This window comes from Cheilinus undulatus, linkage group 16 (genome assembly GCF_018320785.1).
Source record: "Cheilinus undulatus linkage group 16, ASM1832078v1, whole genome shotgun sequence".
In the NCBI taxonomy this organism is placed as follows: domain Eukaryota; kingdom Metazoa; phylum Chordata; class Actinopteri; order Labriformes; family Labridae; genus Cheilinus; species Cheilinus undulatus.
In genome coordinates this window covers 34,497,662-34,516,704 of record NC_054880.1, presented here as the reverse complement: position 1 = coordinate 34,516,704, position 19,043 = coordinate 34,497,662, and the positions used below count along the sequence as shown (strand labels likewise).

Below are 19,043 nucleotides of genomic sequence, written 5' to 3'. Positions count from 1 at the left end.
TGATAATCTCTTGGTGCAAACCTCCAGGCCATTACTCATGTGTAGTATAATTATGAGAGTATCAGGTTGTTGCGTGGGCTTACTTTCCCTTTGTTCTCTCTTCAAACACCAGTAGCCTTTCACTCCTGCCCGGGAGAAATGATATGAAAGCTTTCAGTATTGTTCAGCCAGTTGTGAATAATTATCTGGATAATAAATCCAGGAATGGTCTTTGAATCAAACTAATAGCCACTGTTATCTGTTCTCATGACTGAAATGTAAGATGTTCCTAAGTGAGAGCAGGCATTATTGTAACTGATCAACATGGCTGTGCTGTCACTCGGCGGTTTTATGTCATTCTCAAATGCCAGCTCTTTAATGTGCCACACTTTAGAATCATAAGAACAGTGTGATTATTTCTGCCTGACTCCTGCTGTGATGTCACACTTTTATCAAAGCAAAGTTAAATTAAGATAGAAATATACAGAGCCTATAGAAAGCACTGCCCTTGTTCAAGTCAAAATTTAATAACAGTCACATTTGGCTGTAATTGCAGCACTGAGTCTGTGTGGACAGATCTTAATCAGGCTTGCACATCTGGACACTGCCATTTTACTCCATTGTTCTTTGCTAAACTACTCAAGCTCTGTCACCTGTACAGGGATCAGGTGTCGGGTCATTGTACTTCTAGAAAATAAAACTTCTCCGTAGTTCTCTTTCAGACTGAATAAGATTGTCTTCCAGGATTTTTCTGCATTCATTTTACCTTCTACCTTTACAAGCCTCCCACAGTTAGCTGCTGAGAAGCATCCCCACAGCATGATGCTGCTACCACCATGCTTCACAGTGGGGATGGTGTGTTTGTAGTGTCTTGTCTGAAGGCCAAAAAGCACCATTTTGGTCTCATCAGACCAAAGACCTTTGATCCACTTGACCATGGAGTCTCCCACATGCCTTTTGGTGAACTCTAGTCCAGATTTAATGAGTTTTCTTCAACAGCGTCTTTCTCTTTGCTACTCTCCCATAAAGCTTTGACTGGTGAAGAACCTGGTCAACAGTTGCTGTCTGCAGTCTCTCCCATCTCAGCTGCTGAAGCTTGTAACTCTTTCAGAGTCGTCATGGGTGTCTTGGTGGCCTCTCTCACTAGTCTCCTTCTTGCAAGCTCAGTTTGTGAGGACAGCCTGATCTGGGCAGATTTACACGTGCCGTATTCCTTCCATTTCTTGACGATGGATTTAATTGAACTCTAGGGGATGTTGAGTGCCATGGAAATGTTTTTGTATCCATTCCCTGAATTATACTTTTCATTTACCTTTTCGCTGAGTTGCTTGCAGTGTTCTTTTGTCTTCATGGTGCAATGGTAACTAGGATACTGGTTAACCAGGGACTGGACCTTCCAGACACAGGTGTCTTTATACTACAATCACTTGAGACATATTTTTGGTCAAAAAAGCCAAGTTATATTGACCATGACTGATTTATAAAATCAGTAAAAGGGTAAAACATCCAAGGGTGTAAAAACATTTTATAGGTGCGTTTTAAACCACAATCACTCTCCATTAGCAGATCACCTTCCACTCATATCACACGTTTGCATCAGTATGCCTGTAGTGCTACTCTCTGTCCTCATGTTTCCGTAACATGTTAATGAAGGACTGGATGGGTGTGGTCATGTACTGCTGAAACTCAATGGTGTCCAATGGGAATAAGTCACTCATTTTACCCTCTACCTTGGCAAGCCTTCCAGGGCTGAGAAGCATCCCTGCAGCATGTTGCTGCCACCACTGTTTTTATCTAGTTGACATTGCTTTGTAGAAATCTGTTTTCCATTTGGCATTAGTGGGTATTTTTGTCAAAAAGCCAAATTATATTGACCATGACTGATTATAAAGTAAACGAAAGGGTTAAAATCCTTTTTATAGGAACTGTAAGGAGAACGGTGAGACTATTTCTGCCTGACTCCTGCTGAGCAGTTTGTTTTATCAAAGCAAAGTTAAATTACCATATCAGGAAAATAAAAGAGGCAGTTCCCTTATTTTCTCAGCTTTAAACATCTTTTACTCCCCTGCAGTAAATCCCATGTAACTGCATTCAATGAAGCACACTTGAGACAGTTAAATTTTCAAAGTTTTTTTTTGTTCAGTTTGGTTTTCAAAATAAAGATCACACAATTGTTTAGAGACAATCTACAACAGGAGTTACAAAAAATAGTTGCCCAGGCAATAAGCATACACAGGTTCTGTTAACTATACACATATGGTTACAGGTGTGCTCGTAGTAAATATACACAAGGCTGCTCCAAATGTACACCGCACTGTGGCGGGATGCCTCTCTCACCCAAAAGGACATAGACAGTATGATACAGCACTTACAGCACTAGAGAAATGCCAAAAAACACAGGAATCTCCTCTGTACAATCCGTGGGTTTACCCCTCTGAAAACAGTCATGGGTAATCGAAGGGTTTAAACGAGTAAAAGTTTATCTCCCACCCAGCCAGCATACCCATACACATGACGCATTTCATGGGGTAAAGCATTCCTATAAAAAGATCTTAAAAAAAGGTCAAAAAAAGAGAACGAAAGAAAACCTTTAACATAAACCAGAGACACCACTAAGTCTAACAGAGTGTGTCCAATTGGGAGTCAGTGGGAGATCGACGTCTTAAGTTAAGCAGTGACAAGATAAAGATAAAACCAAGCGTGGCGAATCTTTGTACAAGTACTACGCTGTATAGAAAGGGCTTTTCAAAACAAAAATTTGATATTACAATTTACAATATACAACAACTCATATGTCACAACCAAGGAGGTGAGAATATACACTGAAATGCACAGGTTTTTTTCTAAGATTTTTTTTCCAGAGTGAGCGTTTTTCTTTTTTCTTCTCATACCAAAAAGGGTGGTAAAGCACTTTTACATTACAAGGGTTTACAAATGTACAATTATACAGTCAGAAGTATGTGGTCACTACTAGGATACATTATAGATACAGATTCAACATCAAAAACCAGAAAAACTACAAAGTTTTATATATATATTTATATATATATGCAAAGGTCTACACCAAGTATACACGTTATATTTATAGAAGCAAGACCAGAAAACGAATCTCCCATGCTAAATGATCTGTCTGCTGGTTAGCTGATGCTGCATGTGTGTGTGTTCGTCTATGATTCTGTGACGTCAGACAAATTAAATACTCGATCCATCTCATAGTGGTAAATAGTAAAGATGGGAGGAAGAGGAGGAGTGGGGGGGGCAGCAGGATTGTGTGTGCAGCAGTAGCAAAAAGGTGAAATGATTTTTTTAGTTTATCACAAAAGAGGAAATAAAAGACAAAAAAAAAGAGGGAGCGGAGCAGGTCTCACCTCTCCCCGCTCCCTGCCCTCCTTCCCTCCCAGAGCTCTTAGGGCCGAGGCTCAGGTGGGGGAGGGGCAACAAAATCAGAATAAAAAAACTAAGGCTGCCTGTAGCAACAGGCTCCTCCCGAAGGGTTGTCATGGAAACAGGGGTACGAGGGTACTCGACGTCCTCGGTGAGCAGGATTTGGAGGGGGAGGGGGGGCGTTGGTATGATGATTTTGGAAGGGTCAGACAGGAACAGGAGAGGGGTGGGTGAAGGGAAAGGTGAGGGAGGTTAGGATCAGGTGGTTTTAGGGCAGGGAGGGGGTGGGGGGGTTTACATGATGCCGTTAGGAGGCCCACACAGAGGACCCAGGTCCACGCCGTTCTTCATGTAGTACTTTTCCAGCTTGGCCAGGATGTGTTTGCCATACGTGTACTTCCTCAGGGTGGAGATGTGAGGCCGGATCTGCACCGAGACCAGAAAAAGCACATGATGAACACATGAAAATGGCATTATGGGTAGTAGGATACAGGGGCCTGGAAGTGCAATACAAAATTACAAAGTCTGAAACAAATTTATATTAGAAAACCACTTTTACAAATGACTAAGCAAATATAATTTTTTTTTAAACAAAGGAAAAGAGGAAAAAGAAAAGACAACTCACTTTTTTTTTTCTTTAAGATTTTTTATAGCCTCAAATTTAAAAAGTCTAATCTAAGACTTTTTAAGGATCTGCAGGAATCCTGTAAACACTCCCACTGTGGATTTCCCTCTCTCCACAACAACAGCAGCCTTGATTTTTCATGTCAACAGCAATCACCATCCTCTAATTTATAGAAAATCAATGATCACTTGTCACTTTGTCAGCTCTGGTGTCATTGCCCAGGAAACCACTGACGTGATTTAAATGTATCGATGAGCAGGTAAATAAAAGGTTAGATGATGGGTCGATGTTTTTTTTTTCCCCACAGGATCTTCCAAAGGTCGATATTTAGTGCTGATTGGTTGATTAAAACTTAATTTATCAAAGATCAGTTGTAATAGTGGCAGATTAAAAGTTCATCAATTTTTTCATGCAGTGTTACCCTAGTATACTGGTTTTAGATCTGATGGGCGGTCAAAGCCCCTTTCACATGTGCACTCATTGACATTTCTAGAAGAGCATAAATGCTGGAGAAGAATGCCTGGAAAGCCAAAGTTTAGAGTTTACAAAAAAATCCAAAACAGGAGAAGACACACAGCTGCCATTATGAGACAATTTCTTACAATGCCAGGTGTAACAGTATCAACACAAATGTAAAAGACCGCAAGCTGGAGAGATAATGCATTTTCATTCTGTGCTCATAAGATTCTCATGTTTGACTTTCCTAAATGTTTCCTGCTGTAGGCTCACAATGGATACCAGCGTGCAGAAATTCAATGAGATAGCAGGCAGGAAAAAAATCAGGATAAAGAAATTCTGTGACATCGCAATTCTGGGAAATTTTCCAGAATGTACCGGTGCATCTAAAAAACTTAGAATATAATGTAAAAGTTCTTTTTTTCTCCCTGTGATTTACATCAGAAGGTTAAACTTCCATATTTTCTAGATTCACCTCATAAAAACTTAAATATTTCCAGCCTTTTTTTGTTTTTATCTTGATGATTACGACTTAGAGCTCATGAAAATAAAAAATCCACTATCTCAGAATATAAGAATATTGTGGAAAAATCCAAATCTCAAAGGTTTCCTAAACCTTCAATCTCTCGCTCTGGTTCAGTACACACAACCACAATCATGGAGAAGACTGCTGCCTGGACAAATGTCCAGAAGACAGTCATTGTCACACTCCACCAGGAGGATAAGCCACAGAAGATTACTGCTGAAAGGTCAGGCTGTTCCCAGAGGCTGTATCAAAGAATACTCATGGAAAGTTGACTGGAAGGGAAAGTGTGGTAAGAAAAGGAGCACAAGCAGCAGGAATGAGTTCAGCCTTCAGAAGACTGTCAAACAAAGCAGATTAAAGAACTTAAGGAAGCTGGACTGAGGCTGGAGTCAGTGGATAAAGAGCCACCACACAGACATGTTCAGGAGATGGACTACAAGAGTTATGTTCCAAGTGTGGAGCCGATCCTGAACCCCAGGTTTCATCAGCAATTCACCAGGGCTAAAGGAAGGGAAAAGAACTGGACTGTTGTGGTCTCAGTGGTTCAAAGTCCTGTTTTCAGATTTAACAAATTTTTGAATTTTATTTGGAAATCAAAGTCCCAAAGTCTGGAGGAAGATCAGAGAGGCCCAGAATCCAAGGTGCTGAATTATGAGCACAAGGATGTTTTTTTTTTTGTTTTTTTTTGTTTTAACTCACAGCAGGGTTATGGCAGAAAAAGGAGCATTAGGGTCATTAAGATGCAAAGGTGCAGTCTGTTCCTATTGTTTAGAGAGGCCCATAATCCAAGGTGCTTGAAGTCCAGTGTTTCCAGTCTCCACAGTCAGTGATGGTTTGGGGTGCCATGTCATCTGCTGCTGCTGGTCCACTGGTCTTTATCAAGTCCAGAGTCAACGCTGTCAGCTGTCTACCAGGAGATTTTAGAGACCTTCATGCTTCCATCTGCTGAGAAGGTTTATGGAGATACTGATTTCCTTTTCACCTGCCCACTGTGAAGCCAAAATTACCAGAAACTGGTTTACTGACCATAATGTTAACTGTGTTTGATTGGCCAGCCACCTGGTCTGACCTGAACCCCATAGAGAATCTCTGGGGAAACGTCAAGAGGATGATGAGAGACAACAGACTCAACAATCCAGACGAGCTGAAGGCTGCTATCAGAGCAACAGAAGATCAACATTTCTTTGTTGTAAATCCTTCTTTGGACTAATGTTTGTGATATTCTTATTAAATAATGGTAGTTTGTCTTAAGGAAAGATGTAAATAATAAGGGTCAATCCAGACTTGTTAAACAAAAATCCAACCCTACATTGGGTCCATCTTTCTAGAACAGGATGTTTTTCTTGTTTAGCCTTCGTATATTCCACAAACATGGTAAACACTCTGAATGACGAGGTTGAAGTTGACGTTTATCATCACAACAAACCTGTTTTTAAAACCCTGACATCTGCCTGCTCTGTTTATAGAAGTAATACCCATTAATGGCTCTAGCTGACACCAATGCCAACATTTTGATGGAACATGTCAGACAGCCCTCTCCTGTCCGCCCACCTTGTGCATTACGATCTTGCGCTGGGTGGGCTCGGCCACGTCGATCATCTTCTGCACCACGTAGTTGGCGTACTGGTCCTTCATCATGGTGTATAAGGCACTGTGGGGGCCCTCGGTCAGGCTGCAAACCTCGTCTATCAGCACCGCCCGCTCCGCTCGAGATGCGTGGGTCACACACTTCTCCACTACGTTACTAGAATGACGAAGGAAGGAAAGCATAAGCACAGAATAAAAAAAGAGTGGAATGACAGAAAGCTTCCTTGAGGACAGAAGATAAGATTGTAAACTTGTGTTTGTGCTGGAATTTACCTTGCAAACTTGTGCTGGCTGAGTCCCAGGACATTGCCTCTGATCTCAGCCACAATCTTGCTCTTATCCTCGGCTCGGCCGTGCTCCAAAACGTGCTGGATGACATAATTGCCATACTGGTCCTAAATAAAACAAAACACAGACACATCAAGTAAAAACGTGAGGGAGCAGCTGGTGCCTGTGACGTCACTTCAAACAGACACGGCATCAAAAATCTGGACAGAGAGGATTTACTTAAGCCAGCATGATGTGTTTGACGTGTTACCTGCACTAGCTGCTCTGTGTGTTGATGGAGCTCCTCCAGTATAGGCAGCGTCTGTTCAGGAAGGCAGTGTTCGAGAATGCGCTGGATGACTCGGCAGCCGTAAGGGTGAGTTGAGAGGGCAAAGACCTGTGAGACGCACATAATTACACATCTTTACTTATTCAGCATGCACACTGAGCGCTCCTGGAGCTGGGCGAGGTGAGCACAGTTTATCTCCGTCCAAACATTGAAACGGTGCAGAGTCGCTCAGATTACCGTCACCAGTAATCACAACTTTCACAAACCCAGCCCACCCCTGAAGGGAAGGTGAGAGCTCATTCCTGACGTGTTTTTCACCCACACAAACAAACCTGAGTCGTCGGGTAGAAAACATGCAGCTGCTCAACATGCAAATGTGTGACAGGCAGAACACGCACACGTCGAAGATTAACATCCTCCTAAAAACTGGAACCTTCCATCAGAAAGGTGCATGCATGAACACACTTAATCTCTCTTTAACACTTTATGTTAATGTAACATTTAGCTGCTGGATAGAAGATGGCTGTCGCCACTGGGCTGAGGGTTTTGTTGCCATGGTAACGTACCCTGTCCCTGGGAAGGACTGAGCACTTGTGTGTCTATGTACTTTGGCGGTGACAATATGCTCGCTGCCTCAAGGAAGCAGCCATGTGCGTGTGCTTCTGAGTTAAATGTATGTGTGGATGTCAGCCAAGCTCTGGCAGGCTTCAGTGATTGAAGTGGAAGTATTTTTAGTGTGTCTATGAGTGTGTGCGTGTCCACAGAGGGGGACCCACCTGTCCCTTAAAGGCGTCTATGATGAAGTGCAGTGCGTGAGGCTGGACGCACTCAATGCACTTCTGCACCACGTGGTTACCGTTCTGGTCCTTCACGCACTTCAACACATGGCCGTCCAGCTCCCGCACCATCTCGCTCTGCAGGGACGGACAGGAGAGGGAGAGGAAGATTGCAGAATGGGACATGTAATTGTTTGTGAGAAGTCAAATATTGCCTGAAAGCATTTTCCAGCTGCTCCTTCATTTTTCACGCCGGCTCACAGGCCAACAAATAACAGCGGGCTGTGAACAGCGGCCCTGGAGAAATCTATCGAGGTCCATTAAGGAGAGATGGATCTCTTTTTCTCTCTGTCACACACTCTCTTACCTTTTCCCCAAACCCTTGAATTTAAGCAGAGATTTCCTGTTGACATTCAGTCACATTTATCCTCACACCTGCAGTTCAACATTTGCATATAAACTGTGCAATCATTAGCCTCATTCATCGTTGATGATAGAGAGCCCGCGAGGAACCTGCTGCTGCACGAGGCAGCTCTATCATAAAAACCTATAATGTAGGCGAAAAATGCCACTTCAGCGTGAGGAGCTGCTCTTTATCGATTCAGCATTGTGCTATATAAACAGAAATTAGTGATCCAGCCACAAAGCAGCCTCGTTCACAGCTGAATTATGAGCACAAGGATGTTTTTTTTTAAACTCACAGCAGGGTTATGGCAGAAAAAGGATCATTAGGGTCATTATGCTGCAAAGGTGCAGTCTGTTCCCATTGTTTGTACATGCAGTAAGGGCCAGCGTACTTACAATGACCTGCTGATCGGAGGGGATGAACTCCAGAGCTTTCTGAATCACCCTGCAGCCGTACATCTGCAGGGCCAGAGACAGCACATGACCCCGGATCCTCTCTGCCAGAGCCAGCTTCTGGTCCAGGCTGCCAAACTGAAAACACACAAACAAATAACACAAAATTTAAGCTCGGGAATCCTCTTATCCATTTGTTAATACATGACAATGCCACCTGCTGAGCAGATTTACTGAGGCCACAAAGAATGGAAATGTACGGCGGGTTTTTGGAGAATGAAGACTGTGATTCTCACATAAACAACAAACATTGTTACAAAAACAGGTTATATAAAATTTAATTAACTTTTGGCCCATAAGTCTTGGCCACTTACTTTTTCCTTGTTGAAGCCCTCAATTTTGCCGCTCTAATGACATGATCCTTTATAGTCCTCACCGTAGCTTTTCAATCAAGCCTGGAACTTTGGTGACTCCCCGGGGCATTTAAAGATTAAATCAACACCAGAAACTCCAAAGATTTAAACGTTTTTATTCATTTTAATCTGTTTTCGATCTTCTATCCTGCTAGCTTAGCATTAGCTACAGTAATGCTTTCACTAAATGAATGTCACATGGGCTGTTTCAGCTAATGGCAGGCTGTCCTGGCATCACAACATGCTTTGCCAAACAGAGCATGTGTATACAATAAGAAGCTGGAGGAGAGGGCCTGAACTAGTGCTGCATGGTTTCAGCCAAAATGATATTTTGCACTACATTGAGATCACAATTATTAATCACTATGATTCTTTTATTTAAAGGGCAATTTTAATTACTTATTTTTAATTCTGAAACCCTTAAATCCTGCAACTAACGTCTTTCCAGGGCTAGACTATGACAAATATTCTGCTCAGGCATTTTCGCGCCCCAACAGCTGCGCTGAAATTTAGTCAAAAATGAAACAGCAGCCTCTGAATTCACCAGCTGCTCCACTGATAGGCTACACAATGATTTTATTAGGGCTGTCAAAAGATTGCAATGTTTAACTGCGATCAATCGCTGAATTTCTGTAGTTAACTGTGATTAATAGAACTCTCTTTATCACATTTTATAAAGTCCACTCTTGTATTGAAAGAGCCTATAAAGCTTTGATTAATCGGGATTAAAAAAATGAGTGCACGTAGGTCCTTGATTGATCCTGATTAACTCTGTCAATCTTGACTGCCCTAGTTTGTACTGAAAAGTACAAAAAGTAAGGAGTGAATGTCAAAGAATTAGACCAAGTGATCAATATTAATCCTAATCTACGAATGGATTTTATTAAAAGTACTTTATATTTTAGCTCACTATGACTGCTTTGGGAAGTAATTTAGTTAAGGATGTTTAAACGGAGATATTTTCCCAGTTAACTGTTCTTTGTTTTATTTGTCGATCCTATACATCTGTATTTTGTACTGTTATGCCTAGTAAACCTTACTTCCCGGTTTGGAAAATGCTCTTATTTTGAACTATAGAAGAAGTTCTGGTTATCACCATTTTAGCAGTAACTTAACTACAACCAAAGAAATGGAAAAAAAGTTTAAAAGTCTGATCACATTCTGATCATACGCAACAGTGGAATCAGGAGTGAAGCTGTTTAAACGCTAGTTTTACTTTTTATTATTTATTTCAGTGTCATTACTGATTAATTTTTACCAACGAAACTGCTGAACAAAGCAAAGACTTTTTAAGACTAGTTAAAGACCTGAGCTGAGAAAAATTAAAACCGTATTTTGTGTGGCAAAGGGTCAAAAATGAAAGGGATGTGAGATTCCTCTCTACATGGAAAAGAGCTGAATTTTCTGGTATAAAGATAGTTGATGAAATGTAGATTGAAGAGATTTTTAGATCAAAAACACACAAATTTGATGATTTTTGGCACATTAAATGCCTCTTTTCTATCAAAATTTAGTAAAGTGATATTTATCATAACATACAAAACACGCATACTCAAAAAAAAAAAAAAGAATGATTGAATTGAATAAACGTAGAAAACAAAGACTGGATAAAGACACGTCCAAGACAAAGTGCCTCTCAAAATTTCAGACCTCTCAGTAGTAAAAATAAAGCCTTTTAAAGACCTGCAGGAACGCTGGTGTGTGTGTGTGTTTATGTATGTGTGCACTCACAGAGAAGAGATGACAGAGGTGAGCAGAATCATCAGATTAAAGTTTTATGCAAACAAACGTTAATATAAGAGAATATTCACAAAACCTGATATATAACCTAACAAGATTTCAGCAGGATAATGCTTTCAAAATTTATATTAAATAGACAACCATGAGGAGTTTATCATGGCCAGAACATGAATATGTATTTAAAAAGTAAATAATCACCCACAGTTGTGTTTCGTTGATCCTGGGATTGTCAAAATCCTGATTGAGATTATAATTTAATTTTTTGTGCCGCTCTAGTCTGAACATGGCCTGGATGACTCATAATGGAGAGAATGAGACACAGAGCCCATGACGTGACCCTCTGTGTCTCTGCAGACAGGAGCTACTTTGAATAATGACTCATAATCAGCCAATATAAAAAACACAAGGACTTTCTTTGTAAAAATGAGAATATTTTGAAGACCTAGTCAAAGAATGATTATTTTTCACTTTTTGGTCTCCAAGAAATGGGAGAACAAGCTTATGCCAAAACCCTTAGTCATTGTTCTGTACTCTGTGTAATGCATAATAATCTTTATGAGTTTTAATTTCCATTTTTTTCTTTTAGCTTTATAGTCCCATAACTTTTCTAAAATTCCAGTGACATTACTGCCGCTCACATATTCTTAAGCCTAGGTCCTGAAGTAAAAAAATGTTTGAGCTTGACCCTGCACCACAGGGTTGATATTTTACAAGCTTTTAAAGACAGTAAGTCCAGGAGAGACTACATAGTTAAAATAAGCTGAGGGCTCAGAGGTTTAATCCAAACACTGACTCAAATCTTTGAAAACGATGACCGACTTTTCATACACACCTCAAAGAACTTCTGAATGACGTAATTTCCAAAGACGTCCACCATGAGCTGGTAAGCTGCCTGCAGGATCTCACTGAAGACGAGCTGACGCTCAGCTGAACTGGCTCGCTCCAATTTCAGCTGAATAAACCTTAAGAGACAGAGAGAATACAAATTGTAGTGACTCATGTGGCGCTCTCCTGAATGGGTTATCTAAATAAACTCATAAGTGTAGCTCCTGCTCTCCCGGACCCTGATTAGAATATAAAGGAGGTTTACAAAGTCTGGATGAACTCAAAGATAAAGAGAAACACTTCAGAAGCTGACAGAGCAATAAAGTGAAACAGATGTGCAAAGACGGAGCGAGGGAGCTGCTCCTATATCTTTAACCTGAGGGAAAAGTCAGACAAAAGGAGACGAAGCTCAGAGAGGAGAAGAGAGGAGCAGTAGCGGGAGGAGGTGAAGTGATGGATGCCAGGCAGAAAGAAGCAGAGATAAAAAAGCAGAGTGATGTAGGAGAGACTGAGGAGGAATATGTCTGGAATGTGCAGACTGGACGTCACGGGTATTTATAGATCATTTCAGAGGGAAAGTTTACATATGAGGTGAAGCCGGTTCAACACAGACAGACCCAGAAACCAGGACCCCCTGAGGTGCTGACAGGGGCCCAGACCCTCAAATTACCACGTCTGGATTATATCAGTGGCTTACAGTATCAACACTGATACCGGAGAACAAACGCTTCAATGGGGTAACACGAGATTCCACTCACGTTCTCAGCTTATACAAAAGAGCAGCCAGAGGCAGACAAGTCTATAGGAGGAAATACTGCGCATGAACCTACAGAAGCGTCCTGAGGGCTCAGACTCAAACATTTCACATCAGGTATGATCACATTGTGTGATGAACATGAAACAACGACCTGATCCTGGTAGTTTTCTAGCACTGCTTCAGTACTGAGGGTGGTATTCAGAAGATTACTTATGATAAAATATACAATACCTGGCTCAAAATAAAATAAAACCAGAATTAGAGCAAGGAATTTGACTCCATGTACTGCAAGGCCATTATCTTTTTAGACAAGTTTGATAGCTGGTGATCATGATTGCTGTGGGGCACAAATGTTTGGTGAGAATGGGCACCATAGATGTAATTTTGACTAACACTCCCCCTGTATTGAAATCATGGGTGGTCTGGTTTAAGGCACGCTGGCATTTATCAGTCAGGAAAATCTAACAAGTGAAAATTTGAGTTTCTGCTGCACCAGTACAGCAGCATCTCCTCTGAATAACCCTTTCAGAAACACTGATCACAATGTGGTTGCTGCCATGATTCATCCAAAATTTATCAATTAACAAAATGTTGTGTAAAACCTGGCTGCTGTTTGGTCTAACCAATCCTCCGTTTTCTTGTCGTTTTTTTTTTTTTTTAACAATGCCACAGCTGCAACCAATTAACATACTTAAAAACCCTGTAAAACTCTCAGCTGTAGCCAAAGATCTTTATATTTTCAATCCAGAGTGCAGAGGTGAATTTGTCATGCATGCATTTTGTTTTCTATGTTAAATGGCTCATACTTGAAATATTCATTCATTACATCTCCTCCTGTTCTGCCCTTCTTTCCTGTCACCAAATTTCTCAAATGCCTCATCTTTTATAATTTTGGGCTCTCTGTGATTCTAAATGTGATACCGTTTTTCACATTTAGAGATTCTGAACTTGGATAAAAACCTGTCTGATGAGCCCAGGAAACACTTTTTAATTAAAAAGCCACTTTCCTTTCTTTTTCTAAACTTTAATGACACTTTACTTTTTTATGCGTTTGTCTTTTAGTTAATTTGATGTCTGGTTTTTATTTGGTCTGGATTTATTCTATTCAGATTTTTGTAGCACTAAAGATTTTACACAAATAAAGTTTATAACCTCTTTGTTTTGTCATCAAACAATCTGACTGCACCCTCTGCACATCTTACATCCATACCATCAAGACACACTCTTGTATACACTAGAAAAATACCTAACAAGAGCTTGTACATATTTAAATCCTATTTTTTAATAATTTTTTCAGTTTGATTATTTTTCATATTAAATGTTTAATTCCTGAACATTGAGTACAAAGCTAACCGGTGTAAAATTGCTTGTTGCATAAGCATACTCGGACAATAAAGCTGATTCTAATTTAAAACTAAATTATACTGTCCCTCAGAATAATATGCAGCAGCAAAATCAACGTTACTCATACTGGATAGGGGCTTTAATTTTGGTTGTTTGTCTTACTTCTCCTCTGATGTTTCAAAGTCCTAAATGGCTCTAACGTGTTACTGTGCGTACCTGCTGCCGTGCTGGTCCTGGCTGAACTCCATGATGTGGCCAGCGATGTCTCTGAGCTGCAGGTTGGGGTAGCGGTTGTTCCTGAAGTCCTCCAGCAGGCGACTCCGGCCTGAAGGCATCACATCCGACATGCCGTAGCGTAGCCGTGACGACGGGAATAGCTGGCTGCTGGGAGAAAAGAGGGAGGAGCCTGAGCTGGCGGCGCTGCGGTACTTGGCCTCAGCTCCTGGGGCTGCAGAGATGAAACGTCCGCTGCCATTGGTCAGTCCTCCTGATGAGTCAGAGAGAATAGAAATAGTGTTAAAGCAGCAAATTTCTAATTCTTCATAAAAATTCAGAGTTCTTTTCTCCATTTAATCCACTGAATGTCAAACACTGCTGCAGTGATTATTTGCATGAGTTCTCATGGATTATTTCTTTAATTGATGACCCTGCAGTATTCAAATATTGAGACAGCATCACGTCTGTCACCTCATACTTATTCAGAACAGAAACAGCACAGGATGGCAGCACCGCCTAAATATAAAAATGGCCTTCACTAGAAAGAGTGAAAAGATGTCTCTTTTGCTAAACTAATGCTGAAAATGCCTTTCAACATGACATTAAATGCTAAATGATAGAAATAACTGCAGCTACACACAACTGTTGAACTGTTTGTTACTTGTGCTAATGATTTTTAAAAATCTTCCACAACATAGAAATGTTTCAGTTTGCGTGAAAGCTTGCCTTCCGTTTCAACTTTCTCACACCACAAACAACAAATGATTAAGAAAACGAGAGGGAAAAGGGAATCAGGTAGGGTGATGATCCTATCCTAACACATGGGGCAGGCTCATCTGAATGAAACGGTGCCAGTGCATCGGCGCTGTCATGCAGAAATTAACTTCTCTTCGTTTCATTCGCTGTGTAGGCTGCATGTAAGTGATGGGGAAACAAAGATGCCGAAATACTTCTTTGTAATGGCATTTTATAACCTTGCAAAGCAGATAGATTTGCCAGACTCCATGCCTGTCATCATGTAAATCCATCTTGCAAAGCTCCAATCTACTAAGCTGACACGCCAGATGGATTTGTTTCACACATCCATCTGGTAAACCTCTCATAGACAGCATTTGGGAAAGGTAAGAGCCTTTGAAAGAAAACTCTGAGGGACTGGATGAACATTCTGTCAAATCTTTACGGGCCAATCAGAGCAACAAAAGACGTGACGTAGCCGCTACCAAGGAGTAGACTCCATAGAGAGCTGCATAACGCGAAACATGGCGATTGTAGGCATGTCAGTACACAACTTTTGTTGTTTTTGACAAGAAAACAACTGAATGCTGTTCTTTCTTCTTCCTTTAACGAAGGAATGTCATCAAGTTCTGATAAAACTGGTGCTTTAGCAGCATCCGCGCTAATCTCTTCCGCCATAATTGCACCGGCCTCTTGTTGCTGCTTGCTTACGTCATGACTCTGCTGTGCCGAAAGCACTGCCCCTCAATGCTGATTGGTCCTGTCACTTTCTAACTGGGCTCAAACGGTTCAGACATAAGCATTGCAAGATGGATTCGCCAGTGAGAAACACAAAAACAGGCAAATCCATCTGCTTTGCAAGGTTACCAATCTGCAACATTTGGGCCAGACCAGGAAGTGGTTTGGACCGATCAGTGTTATTTGAGATGAACAAGGTGACAGTGATAGCTACAGCTGGTAGCAATGACTTCTAGTAGTGTTTAGCTGTTTGCTTGGATGTAGCTACAGTATAGCAGCAATTTTATCAGAACAGAACTCTTTATTAAAACAAGAGCAAAGAGACACAATGAAAACTTTTCAAGACAGAGAAAATGCTCAGGCTCTTCTCCTGACCTGCTTCAACATGTGTTCATGACTCTTACAGGTGGGATTAAGTGGTACTGTAAGCCAGTGGCTACCGTGTAGCAATTAACTCAGATGTAGGTGTAAAAAAGCAGCAGCTTAATCAGACTTCAACCATAATTCTTTATTAAAAAAGCAAAGAGCCACAGCAAAAGCTTCTCCTGGCAGAGAAGATGTTTATGCACATCTCTCGATAGGTTTTGGCTTATATTCAGGCACTGATAAGCTTTGCTTTTCATGAACTATGGAAATGTTAGCTTGTAAAGCTCAGGTTAGCAGTGGGGCTGCACATGTCTACAACCTCATTTTGTCTTGACGCTATGATTGGCCTGTCATGAATGTGGTAGATAGAAAAATAATCCAATCACGATAAGATATCAAGATAATTTTTTGAACAGTCCTGCCCTTCCCAAACACTTTAAATTGAAGACTTCCCAGATGAATGTGAATTAATCCATGACATGTAGATATGAAAAAGTCTATCTGCCCTGTCAGGTTAGCATCTGTTTTCTACAATTTATATGTCCACACATCTGTTATGTCTCAGTGTGAGATGCTTGAATAAACATAATAATGAACTCCACAGCAGACTGTAGATCAGCAGTTCTCACATGGTAAGGCAGGTCTTAGTGTACTTCGGGAAATTGTACAACCATGTGTTATTTCTGAACTATACAAGAAATTAAGGTGAAACTCACTTCTCATTTCCTGAACCATAACCAGCATTAATCAACTGTTTCATCGAAGAGCTCTGGTCAGTGTCTCTCCACAATGTCATTTTTAAAAGCTGCTTTAACTGCAGTTTAACATGTGCATAGGTTACTGAATCATCATCTATATTTTCATTCATATAGTAGCAGCAAATTTCTGTTGGAAATGAAAAACCAATGTCACAGTTGTCCACTGAGACACTTACCGAGGTTAAGGTTAGACGAGGAACTGTGATTGGACAGGGAGGGTGGGGGTGTGAGGGAGTGGGATGGACCCTGGTTGGGTAGGGGCATGCCCACAGGGCCAGGGGAGGGACTGAAGCCCAAGGTGCCGTTATAGAAACCTCCGTGGCCGATCGGGGTGAGGCTGGAGGGCGTGCGTTTGTACAGCTCGTTGTTTCCTGTAAGGGAGTCCCGTCTGGACCCGCTGCCACCACTCGAGTTGGCCACTAGAGGGAGACAAAGATGTAGATGAGACAGTATTCAGAGGAAGAGTGGAACAATTCAAAGTCATCTTTGTTTAACAGCTCAGTTTGGTTTTAGCATTAAATTTCAACCTCCCCAGTAAGACTATGGTAGGCAGGTGTACTCCTACCTGCAGTGCCGAAGCCACCCAGAGTGGCCCCCAGTGTGGCCCCGAGGGAGGAGGAGGCAGGCTGGCTGAAGCCAAGGGAGGCCGAGCCCGGTCCGGGTTGGGCTGAGCCTTGTGAGAAAAGAGAGGAGCTCTGGGACGAGGAGCTGAGGGAGGAGGATCCGTAGAAAGAGCTTCCACCCAGAGCACCGCCAGGGCCGCCCTGCTGCTGAGGCTGCTGGGACGTCATGGCACGAAACGGACCGTTTGCCCCACCGCCAAGACCACCGTTGGCACCACCTGCAGAGGCCGCTGCTGCTGCGACTATAGGAGAGAACAGAGGAAGTGATTTCACAGGTTTGAGTTTTATTCAAGTCAAAACTGATAAAATCAGAAAACAGGCACTCAGAGTTTTTCCATTCGCCCAAATGCCACAAATATTTTCAAAGAGATGTTTTAGTGAGATTTTAATCTAATAACAAATCTTGTGACAACTGTGGGAACTCCTCAAAGAAATTTATGTGCACATGGCATCCTCCCTTGTCCTGCTGGTTTTGGTGAACAAGGACGAAGCAAACCTCCTAAAATCAGAGTATTCTAAAACGGTCTCACCTGCTTGTGCTGCGGAAGGTGATATGATGACTGAGGCGGGGGCCATGAGGCGAACAGGACCACTCCTGGCTCCAGTGTTGACCACAAGGGCTCCTGTCTGATCGTAATAGGCTGCAGGGGCCAGGACTGGGTACCCTGAAGAAGAGACTTCAACATTAATTCCATAACCAGATTCGATATTACATCACAGAAGCTTACATCTCAGAGTGGTTCTTGTTTGCATATTTTGAAACATTTGCAGATATCAGGAAAGTTCAATTGCAGTTTTCAATGTTATTGTTCTTGCAATGAGACAATTTCTCATACTGACCAGGGACTCCTGCTGCTAACCCCTGTCCAAAGGCGAGGGCTGAGTTGACCGCTGCTGCTGCAACCAGCTGGTCATTCTGCTGACCCTGCTGACCTTGGCTGGGAGTCAGAGGTCGCTGGTTGCCTCCAGCCCGCATCACCTTCACAAAATGAGAAAAAAGGGTGTTTTACAGTGAACTCCTGTTATAAAAATGCTAATTATTGGTGTAATATGCTGTATCATGTTTAAATCCTCTGCAGTTAGAGTCTGAAGCAATGTGGCGACCAGCAGAGAGACAAATAGTGGGGTGTAATAAAGAACCAGGATGAGAGCACATTCCTTATGTTAGCTTAAATTTATGAGCAAAGCAAAAGTAAATAACAGAAACAGCATTCGTATGAGGCGTTTCCTGCTGACTGGCTCATAATCTCCCCAGGCGATGCAGAGTTTTCTGCTTATAGATCCAAACAGGGCAGCAGTAACAGTGAATGCACATTTCTACTGGCACATAAGGAGGAGCACTCGCACAGAAACATCTTTAGCCAGGGGCAATATTCATGCCAGTTTCTCTCTTTGGCGAACAGCCGACTGACCTGCTGTTGGTTCTGCTGGCCCTGGCTTGCCGCCTGCTGATTGGCCGAGCTGTTGGCTGCAGCCGCCTGCTGCTGGAAAAGGTTGGCAGGGTAGACCCCCCAGGGGGTAACACCGTAGTACTGAGGAGGCATCACTGCCGGACCTGGACAAAAAAGAAACATTAAATACAGCTGTCTCTCCTCATTGTGGAACGTTAATTATCATGGATGTTTCTGCAGCCATGAAGCCGTTTCTAGACAGAGCTCAGGGTTCAATTTCACACACCGAGTGTTGCTGCTGCTGCCAGTCCGGCTGCGTAGGGGTCTGTCCCTGGTGGAGCAGCACTTATGATGTAAGGATTGGGCACAAATGCTGGGGCCAGACCTGAAAAAAACAGAGTGAAAGAATGACCTAGAGCCAGAAGGCTTCAAATTATACTTAACATTAAT

The 19,043-nt window shown here is 42.0% G+C and overlaps 1 protein-coding gene across 3 annotated transcripts in view; it reads right to left on the bottom strand.

Annotated features, from left to right (window-relative positions):
* Positions 1–2,093: 2,093 nt before the first annotated feature.
* Positions 2,094–19,043, bottom strand: part of pum1 (pumilio RNA-binding family member 1) — a 46,402-nt gene continuing 29,452 nt past the window's right edge. For all 3 annotated transcript variants that reach the window (XM_041808629.1, XM_041808628.1, XM_041808627.1), the window contains exons 10-23: positions 18,880–18,978; positions 18,615–18,757; positions 18,043–18,181; positions 17,733–17,867; positions 17,145–17,444; positions 16,756–16,998; positions 13,983–14,253; positions 11,673–11,802; positions 8,691–8,825; positions 7,890–8,027; positions 7,096–7,221; positions 6,831–6,952; positions 6,522–6,714; positions 2,094–3,789 (exon numbers count right to left, since the gene is read on the bottom strand). In XM_041808629.1, the coding sequence (XP_041664563.1) occupies positions 3,658–3,789; positions 6,522–6,714; positions 6,831–6,952; positions 7,096–7,221; positions 7,890–8,027; positions 8,691–8,825; positions 11,673–11,802; positions 13,983–14,253; positions 16,756–16,998; positions 17,145–17,444; positions 17,733–17,867; positions 18,043–18,181; positions 18,615–18,757; positions 18,880–18,978 (2,306 nt within the window). In that variant the 3' untranslated portion in view covers positions 2,094–3,657. The remainder of the gene's footprint in view (positions 3,790–6,521; positions 6,715–6,830; positions 6,953–7,095; positions 7,222–7,889; positions 8,028–8,690; positions 8,826–11,672; positions 11,803–13,982; positions 14,254–16,755; positions 16,999–17,144; positions 17,445–17,732; positions 17,868–18,042; positions 18,182–18,614; positions 18,758–18,879; positions 18,979–19,043) is intronic.